The sequence below is a fragment of the Coffea eugenioides genome, chromosome 6, assembly GCF_003713205.1.
Source record: "Coffea eugenioides isolate CCC68of chromosome 6, Ceug_1.0, whole genome shotgun sequence".
NCBI classification, from domain to species: domain Eukaryota; kingdom Viridiplantae; phylum Streptophyta; class Magnoliopsida; order Gentianales; family Rubiaceae; genus Coffea; species Coffea eugenioides.
The window spans coordinates 51,397,782-51,409,430 of NC_040040.1; the positions used below are offsets into that span (position 1 = coordinate 51,397,782).

An 11,649-nucleotide genomic window follows, 5' to 3' on the forward strand; every position below is an offset into this window, starting at 1 on the left:
AAGTTAATCTTCCGGTTCCCCAAATGAAATTCAACGTATGGGAAATTGGATTGGAATCTTGTATGGATGGATGATATTATCTAGAGTGCTGCAAGCAACATGAAACTTTTCCTGAAAGTCTTTCTCTTAAATAAACAAATATTTGATCCATGATATGTATCCTCTCCTGTGCCTTGAACTTGGATTGCTATACCGTTAAAGTTTACTTAGGGCAGTGGTTATAATTAAGATTTTAATCTGCCTTTTTGCACCCTTTTCTTGGAGTTCTCATCCTCGGAGGAGCAATGACAAAATCTGAGGTTGACTGTTTTCTGAGCTGGTTGCTGGGGTAGGGGGGTGACATTGCGGCTCGTCCAGTTGGATTTACTATAATAAGTAGTCTTTTCAGGGTGTCCATCGCTTGGACTGGAGCATTCCCAGTGTCTGGATGGACTTGACAGGAATCCTTGGCCTAATTATTGATGTTCCACTCTACAACAATTATGTTACCAATCTTTCCTTCATCAATCCCTGGAAAATGAGAAGGTGAAGGTGCAGGACAACCGGTGTGACGGTGGAGGAGAACTGTAACATGTATTTGTAGAAGATAATGAAGGTGTTCATTTTCTTGTCATCTTTTCTCCTTCACTTAGGTCTGCAAACTACACCGAGAACATAACAACCCCCAAAATTTCGATTAAGAAAAAGAGAGAGAGAGAGTGGCAGAAAGCGAAGAGGTAGGCATTGAGTATTCCTTCCATTTGAATGTACAAAACGAAATACAAAAGCCCAAAGAATGAGATAAAAATTCCGAAAATGTTGTTCTCGCAATTATTATGGTAGAGACTGCCTAATCGTTCATTCTATGTAGAGGTGATATCTTATTAAATTGAGCTCGAGTATCGTCATATTCGAACTCGAACGAGTTGTTTGATCAAAGTTCGACTCGATAGAGTTTGAGAAGTTGAGCCGCGAGCTCGACAAACGTTAGGGTCGTAAATTTTATAAATAATCAACCTAAAAAAAATAATTTTATTATTTATAATATATTAATTAAATATTACATCAACTATTCGATAGAGCTCGATGAGCTATCAAATATATGATATACATACATATTCGAGTTTGACTCGAAACCTCAATCAAATAGTTCGAGCTCGACATTGATCGAATTCGAGTCAAGTAGTTGACCGAGCTACTCGCGAGGTCGAGTCAAGCTGCTCAATTGAATTGCACCCCCTAATTCTATGTGCGCTTGTGCATTAGTATTAATTTGTCAAGTCAAATGTATTTTGGGAAATGATATGCACCTCCAAGATACATACATTCATGCTTTCATTCATCTCCTTACTTTACAACTTAAATTGTTGGATTGGTAAATTGGTGCAGACTTTTTTAGTAATTAACTTTTGCCTAACAAAATCCCCTCATGCTTTAACAATGTAGACAAGTTAAAGATTTCAAGGGCTCAAAAACAAATTCCACAATTTGGAATGCATGCATCAATTTCCATCTTTTATTCCTAACAATTAAATATTTTTTTTCCTGTTTGTGATAAATTAAACTAGAAGTCAAGTTAGGAGGAGTCCGAATGTGGCTAGCAAATAGGGGTGGGAGGATTAAAAAAAAAACAAATTTTATAAAGAAGAGGAAACTAGTAGCTGGCAGTACAGTAGTGGTTAGGAAAAAAATTAAAAAACCAACCTTTTTTGAAGCGGAAGAAGAAGATGAAGAACGTGGCAGGATTTGTCGCCCACAATATGACGCTACCTCTACGGCATGGCTCCTCATTTGCTAATTTCACTACCCACCACCGCCCCTCTCAACCAATAATAGTACGGCGAGTAGTACAAACCAGAATACCCACTCCGCAACCATTTTACTCCTCCATTTCACTTTCATCTCCAACTCCAACTCGGCCGCGCCGTTGTATTGTTTCCATGGCCTCTTCTTCCACCGCTGATTCACCAGCCCAGGTCCCTTTTTTCCTTTTTTTTCTTGACAAGGCCCTTCAACTTCATAAAGCTAGGATTTTGTTAAATTTCTCATCTTCTATATGGGTCATGAATTGAACTTGAGTTGGGCTCCTTTTTTTTTTTTTTTTTTTTCTCTTTGACTGACCAAGGTTGTAATCCTGTGCTGTTTTTATTGCTTATATAGAATGCATCAGCAGCCGTTGATGGTAGTGGCGGAGTCAATGTGTTTCAGTTAGTTCAAGCTCATCAGGTTTGTCTTAGTTACTTGATTGCACGCTAGAATTCTTCTTCTCGTCATCTGAAGTTGATAGCTTTCGTCCTACTCTTCGGTTTTATTTAATTAAGATGAAAGATGCCTGATTAATTTGCAGGAGAAGGCTGCTAGGCTGCCTCCAGTTGAAGAAATAAAGACACTTCTTCATCACAGCTTGCGTGCCATGCTTTCCACCCTCTCTCTGGTCTGCTTCCCCATTACTGTTTCTTTCTTACTCATTCTCCTTTTTTTTCTGAATTTTTAATTTGCCTTTCCCTTGATCTAACAAATATGCAAAAATGTCTGAAATCCCTTCCTACTCAGATATTTAGGAGTATATTGCTGGTTTTTGAATAGATGCTCTTATTGTTAGTCTTTTAACACCATTTAGTAATGTTATTAGAAAAAAAAAAAAAGATAAAACGTACCAGGCATCATTCTTCAAAGTTATTGCATTTTGCTTTTGCAAGAACAGAGCACAAGTTTCAGTAACTTTACCTGATCACTTTAGGCTTGCACTGCTTCCGTGTGTTGACGAAGTTGTCTGTTACTCACTAAATCACAGCAATCTGTGTATTGAGTGCAGAAGCATGAAGGTTACCCATCAGGATCCATGGTCGACTTTGCCTGTGATGCTTACGGATCTCCAATTTTAGCAGTCAGCAACTTAGCTGTTCATACCAAGGTCTGCAACAAAATCTCTCAAGAATGTTATGACTAAGAAGTTCTCAGCTATATCTCAATAGATGTATTGTTTGCAAGTGAAGAGTCTTTATCTATTTGGTTGCATGCACTTTTTGTTGGATAATGTGGCACCTCATGCTTGAATACGGTTAAGGGGCTTGTTCTCAATTGCTTAAATTAGCTGTCCAACTTGTTGCCATCTGTTAACTTCTAAGTGTTCTCCTTTGTCTTTAGCTTCAACCTATAGTTTATTCCCTTATCACTCTGACTTTGAAAAGTAACACTGGAAGTGTTTCAGCAAACAACTTTAAGGTCTGCAACTGTTGACAGGAGAATACCCATTTAGTTTATAAACTGGCTTTTTCAAGAGCCACTTTGTATAATCAAAAATCAAACAAGAAGTTATCTTGATCAAGATGTAATCATCCAATTAGCTAGTTGAATATGGAACGTAAGGCATCTTCTTAACAATTCTGTTGTATCATCTTGATTTAAACTGTACCTGCTACTGTCACAGACTTTACATTACGAGTTGCTCCTTCCTGCAGGATCTCTTGGCTAATCCCAAGTGCTCATTGCTTGTAGCAAAAGACCCTGCTGACAGGACTGAGATAGTGATAACAGTGCATGGTGATGCTGTCCCTGTGAGTGGCAACTTTTGGTTCATGCTTCATCTTTCTTAATTAAACTTCAAGTACTCTATTCTTTTCTCATTCTTGATGCACTGAGTTGTGTCATCTCCAAGTTATAGCAAAGTTTAAATTCACCGTAAGCAATGGTGTAGGTTGCAGAAAATGATAAAGAAGCTATTCGTACTGCATACTTGGCAAGGCATCCGGATGCATTTTGGGTAATGTTTCATTCTGATGTTAAGTTCCCTATAATCAACAGGTGATAATTTGACTCAGGCAGCAATTCTTTTGCAGGTTGACTTTGGTGATTTCCAATTTCTGCGTATTGAACCCAGAGTCATACGATATGTCTCAGGTGTCGCAACAGCTGCATTGGGTTCAGGAGGTTAGTATACAATTGAGCTCTTAAAGCCTTCATTTTTTGTTGTTTTTGTCCCTGTCTTGAGGATATGTACACGCTGTTCTCATCTAGATTATCAATTCAAGCTTTTTTTTTTGAATAACAAGTTTCCTTATCTTCTTTAATTACTTTCAGAATTTAGCCCGGAGGAGTTTAGATTAGCAAAAGTGGATCCCATTTATCAGTTTTCCAAGCCTATTGCGGTATAACCTTCTAATTTGCCTCGTTTGCATTTTTCATCTTGTCATTTTGTGAACTGAGCTAAATCTTGTTTGTGCTGCGTGGCAGTCTCACATGAACAAGGATCATGGAGAAGATACAAAACTTATTGTGCAACACTCAACATCTATTCCGGTAATATGTGTTAGTCTATATTTAGTTGTGTGGGTTGCAGAATTCTTAAACATCTCAATGACTCTAGTTTTCGGTCCACCAAAATTTTGCTAGAAAAGCTTGCTTTTCCAGCAAAACGAATAGTGGGATTTCTTAACTGTATGTTTTCATATCGCCCTTTTGTTGATTTGTCATGTCTGAGTTAAAAAAAAAAAAAAAGGATCTCCAGCTTCTCTTTCTTGTGGTTGAGTGTGACATTACTAGGGGTCAAAGGCTATTAAAAACTGAATGTTACGTACGTTAAAAGTTTCCTCCACTGCAAACTTTGTAGCACCGGTTCATATTGTACCAATATGAATGTAACTTTAAGTTTGTTCTTCTCTAGGTTGATTTTGCTCACATACTGGACGTAGACAGCCTTGGTTTCAATGTCAAGGTGATTTTGAGTTTTTCAATTACTGTTTCATTCACCTTCATATAGTAATACTTTTCTCTTACATGTTAAACGGTCATAAAGATGTGGGGCTTAGAAGTTATGAACCTCTTTACGTTGAACGTCTTGTATGGTAATTGCTGGTATCCCTGGAACATAGGATACCTCATGGCAAAATGGCCAAAAAAAGTTTACTCTAAATTAAAGGTTCTTTCTACTCACAATATCTGTTTGGCTTTGTCTCTTTAGGCTGGCTATCAAGGGAACACTTTAAAGCTTCGAATCCCTTTTACTAGACGTGCTACAGAGAGGAAGTGAGTCGTTCAATTTCTGATTAGCTGCAATCCCATGCATGATTGATACAGATATTTGTTTTCTTTGCTGGAAGTAGGAGGCTGGCCATTTAATTTCTGATTAGCTGCAATGGCATTCATAATCAATACAGATATTTGTTTTCATGTTTTGAGATTGTAGTTTGACATGGTATAATATCATAATGTGGCTAAAGGATTGAGATTGTCATTGGATATAAAGAGTTGGTGAATGATTGTGTCGAGCAAAGATTTACATGTGAATATAGGAAGCAGAAAAAAAAATCTGCAGCTAGAAGTATCGAAAAGCATGGATTTTCCAGGCTATCACTTAATGTGGAAAAGGAAAGGAGTTATTGCCATTTTCTGCGAAGTTGCTTAAACTAGTGGTTTAGCTGATTCTAATTTTAAGGTGCCCATATGCATGTATTTAAGTTGAAAGGTATACGTAAAAGAAGGAAAATATTTCAAATTATCTGTTACTCTCCAGAAAGGATTCTCAATGTCATCAAGTGCCCTTATGTTTCATTCATTCTGTAATACTGATACCAAAACCTGGTTTTTCTTTTTAAAAGATTCTTTTTTCTTCCCCATATAAAAACTGAGTGAGCTGTGCCTTAACTGGCTCCATATGAACTGGATTAAGTGGAAACTAATCTGCTTGGTAATTTGCACTCTTTCCTTGCACATAAAATACTTCCCCATACTTTCAACAGTTAGTACTAAGCTCCAGGGTGATGGGTAGGCACACCTTTGTAGCGGCTATCCGTCTACTGATGGTTGCTTCTATTAGACAGTTGAAAGTAGAAAGATGTACACAAGTCAGTTTTATTTTGCTCTGCATCTTTTGATACCAGATCATTCTTTCTTCACATTGAAATACATTGTTAACTGTCAAGTCATAGGTTTAATAGTGCCACTATTATTGAATGCATGTGATTGCAGAACTTTGGTTTCTGATCATGTAATTATTCTGGCCAATAAACTTAGGCTTTGAAAATGGCTTCTGATGCCAAGTTTCTCTTTTTATGACAGAACACAAAATAGCATCTTAAGATTGAATGTAGCTAAAAAGAATTCATTCATTAGTTTCTTCTGATTCTAGGAGTCTTGTAAATGACGTCAGATTTCATGAGATAAAGTTCACGTGCCTTTTGTAAAGTGGTATTAGTTTTACTGTATGTTTAAATAATCCTTCTGTACTGGGCAAAATTAGTCTGCCCTTATCATGGTTTTTACCTTCATGAGAAGTTCTTTTATGTAGTCTTTTTTTTGTCTTTTTCAGGGATGTAAAAACTCTCATAGTTGAAATGCTTGACGCAGCTAAGAGCCAAGCCAAGTGACTCCGCAGAAAAGAGTATAGCATATAGGAACAAGGTATGAACTTTAAATTTCTGCAAGTGTATCTGTTTGCTTTTAGAGTCCTCCACCATCTAAACGCCTCCTTTTGTTTCTACTGTGGCATGTCAAATTGTTTTTCCTTTACAGTGGGCATATCGATTAAGTATATTGTAAATTGGATGTCACCACAATATCATTAGGATTTATGCTAGGGGCTGCAAGTAATATTCTGTGGTGAAGATTTTGCTAACATAATGTAGTAATATATGCAGTGCAATGTTATTGTGGACTAGGGGCTACAAGTGTGCTGTTCATCTGGTAAGCTACTTGTGTTAGAAGAAGCTCGTTAGGTAAAAAACAAACCCAGCTTGGATCGTATTTTCAGCTATATGTATAATATTGAAGTTGCATTAATCTCTAAGTAGATAAGTTTTAATCACCTGTAGCAGATGATCTTGTTGAATGCAGAGTATCAGCAATGTGCGTAATATTTGTGATGATTGGATCAAGAAGCACATAAAAGCATATAAATACTCCCAATTCAATATTGAACATAGGATTTGCTGTAAAAGGAGAAATTGAAGCCAAATAGAACTTCAAATCAATTTGATGCTGTCTTCTATCTATGCAGGAAAGGCAAGCATGTAAACCATGATTTGTCAGAGTCAAAGGAGAGAGCAAAATACACAGGCCTTCGAACTTCTCTGATTTTCTTTATATTAAGTAGTAGTAGATAATTGTGGCATGAGCTTTCTACTTGGGTCTGCAAGGCTTCTTCGCTCTGATAGGCAAACCAGAGTATTGTGGAAATAAGAAAATAGTTGTTTCATGTAAACATGTTATATCATACATCCGGCGGTGGTAACTCTGAATGATAGTAAAAATCATGGGAAGCCGCTTCTCTATGTATATAATGATATGCTCCATAAGAATTTGTCTTCCTTTTTTTCTTGTTTAGTGATGGTGGCATAGGAGTATGGTTGGTTAGAGATTTGTTTCTCTTTCGAGGAATTGCAAATTGTTATGAACTTGAGATCGACGGAATGGCAAGGTTGTACTGCTAAGTCGCAGGATAAGATGTTCTTGGCACTTGATTGGTAAATCAAGTGACAGGGTATGCCTTTAAATGCAACAAATTTGACCAGTAACATCAAGTTATGATTTTGGCTTTAGGGTGAGGAGGCAAACTTCAAATGAATGGGAATGAACCCTCCACGTTCCTGTGGAGAGGCGGGCACTGGACTCTGACGCAGTAATCCTCCATATTTGACCAATACATTATTGTCTATCTTTTTTTTGTCACAACGATAATATTTATAGAACATATTTTAATCTAATTTAAGTGGAGAAAAATATTTATAGAACCTATTTTAACCTAATTTAAGAGAAGGAAAAGCTGACGAAAAACGTGTTTCTAACCTAATTGAAGCGGAGGAAAAGCTGACGGGAAAACGGCGAAGAAAGCTGTTTGAAATCTTGAAATGACAATCACAATTAAGTGACAAATGCCAACAGCCCAAGAGGGGGCAGTAATCCTATCAATATCAACTCAGTCCGATCCAGTAATAACTATTATCCATTATAGAAAAGAAAAAAAAAAGAAGATGGCAACAGATTCAATAATGTGGTAATTACAGAGAGCAAAGTTGAGAATTTGCTTGTACCAAAAATAGAAATTTCTCATTTGAAATTGAAAAAGTAGGAGTAGTACTTTACTGTTAAGTTTGTTTGGACAGCTGATTATTTTTTCAAATATATTTGCTTATATCATCATTACAATTTCCAATACACCTTTTTATCTTCTCAATTACCTTTTTATCTCACATACATCACATCACAAAAAGTGCTACAGTAAAAATATTTGATTCTCAAATAACTTACAATCCAAACAAACCTGTTAAAACTTGCTCCTCCAACCTAGGTTAGGGAGTCAGATGTACACGGTATCCTTCCATCTAATACCCTATCTCTATCCCTATCTAGCTGGCTGCTGCCGCTGCTTACATCATAGCATACCCGCTTCCGCAGAGTCCAGGTCAGGGCTCTCACCCGACCAAAGGCCAATCCACACCGCCGGCCGACAAACAACAAAAGAACCAAAAAATTTTCGGGTTAATCAAGGAAGCTCAGCTTCTGAATTGCAGAAACAGTCTCCTTCCTCCTCATCTATCTCCTCGTCTCCTCCATTCAATCAATCTGAATCGCTTTCAACGTTGCCCATGGCCTTCAATCCTCTTGGCCTCTGCATCAACAAGCAACACATGTACCCCAAATCAACAAAAGCAATATAGCATATAACTACAGTACTAGTAATCATCTCTTCCTACCAATCCGAGGCTTAAATGGTCACCTCGTAATCATATCATATCACCCCATATATTGCGCTCTTTTCCTTTTTCAGCCACACGAGAGAGGTGGGGAAAAAGAAAAAGATCCCATTTAAGTTCCAACCATGCCCCACTCCACAGGCCAGTTACCATTTTAAAGTTAAAAAAAAAAACAGTTCTTTCCTCGTGTCCTAATCTTCCAAACGCCCCCAGCCGCCGCCGCCATAACTACAAGTCCCTCATCCCTTATCCTCCCGCCATCATCCCTCCTCCGTTTCTCCCAATCTGTCCTAAAGGGAACCCAACCAAAACAGTGAAAGGGAAGAGACAGAGTAGCAATCGTACCTTCTTAGAAATCTTCTTCTCCCGGACCTCATACCTCTCCAAGGACATGTCCGTTAACCAGGCTCCTGGGCTCACCAACTGCTCAACCAACCATGTAAGAAAAAGGTCAACCATCAAAAGAGTTCCTTCTTTTATCCAAACCAAACCAAATTATGTAGCTGTAAAAGGGAAAATTTTTTAAAAATATATATAATTTTTTCAAAAAAAAAAAGGGGGGCTTACAAGTAGAGTTCTTTGGATGACTTTTGCCCTCTTCTTAGGCCTCTGAGGAAGTTTACAACCTTTCATGGCCATAAAGTCTTCTTCTTTTTCTTTGCTCGACAGAGCAACAAAAAGCTTTGGCCATACCGGAGCTACCGCTGCTCCTCCTCTGCTGCTGCTGTTGTTATGACCATTATTACTATTATTGTTGTTATGGCCATCCCCACCAGAAATTCCTGCTGCACCAGCACCGCCATGGCCGTCCACTACTAGATGATTGACCTTCCCACCATAATTGTCCTCCAAATTCCCCACCACTTGCACTGATCCTCTCGTCGTGTAGGACCTATCCTCCTCCGGCGACACCCTCCGGTGGCTCTCCGATCTCAGCGTCACTGCCGGCTCTGCTGAATTCCTGTTTCGTAACACAAGACACCAGATCAAATACTACCCATGTCTCAGGCCCCTTCTTTTTCCTTTCCTTTTTTCTTCTATCAAAAAAGAAAAATGAAACCCCCTGCCCCCCCAAAATTGAAAACTCATCGAACATGCAAGATTTTACATTTCCACTGAAATTTTCCATTAGACTAAGAATTCAATTGGCCTTAATTTTCCAAACCCACCCCAAAGATTCACAAGAAAAAGCTTCTCTTTTTTTTTTGTCATCCCCTTCTATAGGATTTGCTCCAAAATTCTCTGCACTCATCCGGAATGTTTGAATTTTCTCAGTAAAAAAAAAAAGAGATGTAAACAATACCTTGTGAGGCGAGAGGGCGGTTGAGTAAAAGATGATTGCTTTTCATCATGGGACGAGACAGAGAGGAATCTAGAAGAAGTGATTCTGCGGCGAATTCTAGTAGAAGCAGTGGTGGCAGAAGAGAGGTCAGAAGCAGAAGAGGATGAAAGGTGGTGGTGGTGGTGGTAAGGGGGACTAGTGTTGCTTCTGATTCTCACACATCGGAGTCTTTTTCTGTTACCCCACTGCAAGAAGAATTCTGTTTCCGGTGGCGTCGTCATCATACTCGCCCCCCTCTCATTCTTCTCTTCCTTCTCCATCTGCGTCTCTTTTTAACTGAAACACACCAATCGAAAGAAATGATGAGAAATCAGAGAATTCCCCAGAAAACCATTAAGAAGACTGAAGAATCAGTTAAATTACCTCTAAGATCTGAGCGTTCAGAACGGATGAATTCACAGAAACCCCAATCCTGCAAATCCTGAGCATACAGAGAAGAAGAAGAAGAATATCAGAGAGCCTGATGGGAAAATGCAAAGAGTAAGCAGATTGGTAATATTTAAAACGAAAGCTTGCCTTACAATCTGAAGAACCTCCAAACCCCCCCAGAAAAAAAAAAGATTCTGTTTTTCTTTTGCCCAACTCGGAGATAACCCCAGATATCAAAATCAAAATCTCTTCCGTTTTTTCCCCTTCTCGACTAGGGAATATTGTTCAAATGCTTAGATGGGCAAGCAACATGTGGAGGTTTCTTCCCTCCTGAGAGTCTGTTGGTGCTGTGTTAAGACTGTTGGAAGAAACGACTACAACAACAAAACTATTTATGAAGACGAAGAAATGCAGGCAGGCAACGAGGAAGGAAGGAAGGAAGAGGAAAGGAGAGTAGATAAGAGAGGAGAAGAGGCTTTTGGTGGCTTCTTTGTTTTGCTTTCTTACTTCTTCCTCCCCTTATGCTGCTGCTAATGCTATCCCCTTTTAATCTTCATTAACCCAAAATATATTACTACTACATAATGCCCAAAACGAAACTCTGCACTCAGAAGATGAGGAAACCTGTCAAGTAATGGTGACCGTAGGATTTTCTCATCCTACGGTCCACGATTCAGGAAAAAGTGCCCACTACGACGACAAATGGGAGTATCAAAGAAATAGCCTTCCCTCGTCGGTAGCCGTTGGACCTCCGCGTGAACTTAATTGGACGGAGTTTTGGATCATTCACGATTTTTGGGCTGAAGGTTACAGCTTCTGTTTTCTTTGACTTAACACCATGGGCTTCCAGCACAAGAATTTGTAACTCGTAGGCTCACCCAAAATTTTTTTTTTTTTTAAAAAGAAGGCTCACCCATAGTCTAATCTCCCCTTCTTGGACCACTTTTGGGCTTTCTCAGATAGTTTTAAGCATTTTTTTTGTTTGTTTTATTATTATTATTATTAGTTTGGATGACAATACTACAATGGAATGGATGGTGAGCAAGTGATCAATTGACTTAGAGCCATGATTTTATGCTAAAAAAAACATTTTTTTGTTTGGATTGAAGTTTGTTCTCAGAAAATTTTTTACGTTTTCTGTTATCACATTTTTCAAATATCTTTTTATCTCATATACATCAAATCGTTACAGTATATATTTCTATTAAAAATCCAGAAAAATGGCAATCCGAACGAGAAGTTATCAAGCTACCATACTAACTCAAGGAT

At 38.3% G+C, this 11,649-nt stretch overlaps 2 protein-coding genes across 6 annotated transcripts; one reads left to right on the forward strand and one right to left on the reverse strand.

The window, feature by feature from the left end:
* Positions 1-1,669: 1,669 nt before the first annotated feature.
* On the forward strand, positions 1,670-7,433 carry LOC113775703. Of its 4 annotated transcripts, none has more exons than XR_003468921.1 (14): positions 1,670-1,955; positions 2,140-2,205; positions 2,327-2,413; positions 2,795-2,893; positions 3,441-3,536; positions 3,677-3,742; positions 3,819-3,909; positions 4,060-4,127; positions 4,213-4,278; positions 4,643-4,693; positions 4,940-5,004; positions 6,287-6,378; positions 6,603-6,660; positions 6,974-7,433. XR_003468921.1 is itself a non-coding variant. In XM_027320687.1 (13 exons), exons 1-12 carry the CDS (start codon positions 1,707-1,709, stop codon positions 6,342-6,344), a joined length of 1,062 nt encoding a protein of 353 aa, XP_027176488.1. In that variant the 5' UTR covers positions 1,670-1,706; the 3' UTR covers positions 6,345-6,378; positions 6,974-7,433. The 4 variants fall into 4 exon arrangements, 1 of the variants encoding a protein (XP_027176488.1); XR_003468920.1 differs by having other exon boundaries at positions 6,615-6,692; XR_003468919.1 differs by having other exon boundaries at positions 6,615-6,660.
* A 753-nt stretch (positions 7,434-8,186) lies between these two features.
* LOC113775893 lies at positions 8,187-10,605 on the reverse strand. 2 transcript variants are annotated; one of them, XM_027320938.1, is made up of 6 exons: positions 10,528-10,605; positions 10,371-10,432; positions 9,973-10,285; positions 9,237-9,630; positions 9,015-9,092; positions 8,187-8,584 (listed from the first exon to the last, which is right to left on the reverse strand). In XM_027320938.1, the coding sequence occupies exons 3-6, from the start codon at positions 10,269-10,271 to the stop codon at positions 8,534-8,536; spliced, it is 822 nt and encodes a 273-aa protein (XP_027176739.1). In that variant the 5' UTR covers positions 10,272-10,285; positions 10,371-10,432; positions 10,528-10,605; the 3' UTR covers positions 8,187-8,533. The 2 variants fall into 2 exon arrangements, with proteins under 2 accessions (XP_027176739.1, XP_027176737.1); XM_027320936.1 differs by lacking the exon at positions 10,528-10,605 and having other exon boundaries at positions 9,973-10,287; positions 10,375-10,434.
* Between the last annotated feature and the right edge of the window lie 1,044 nt (positions 10,606-11,649).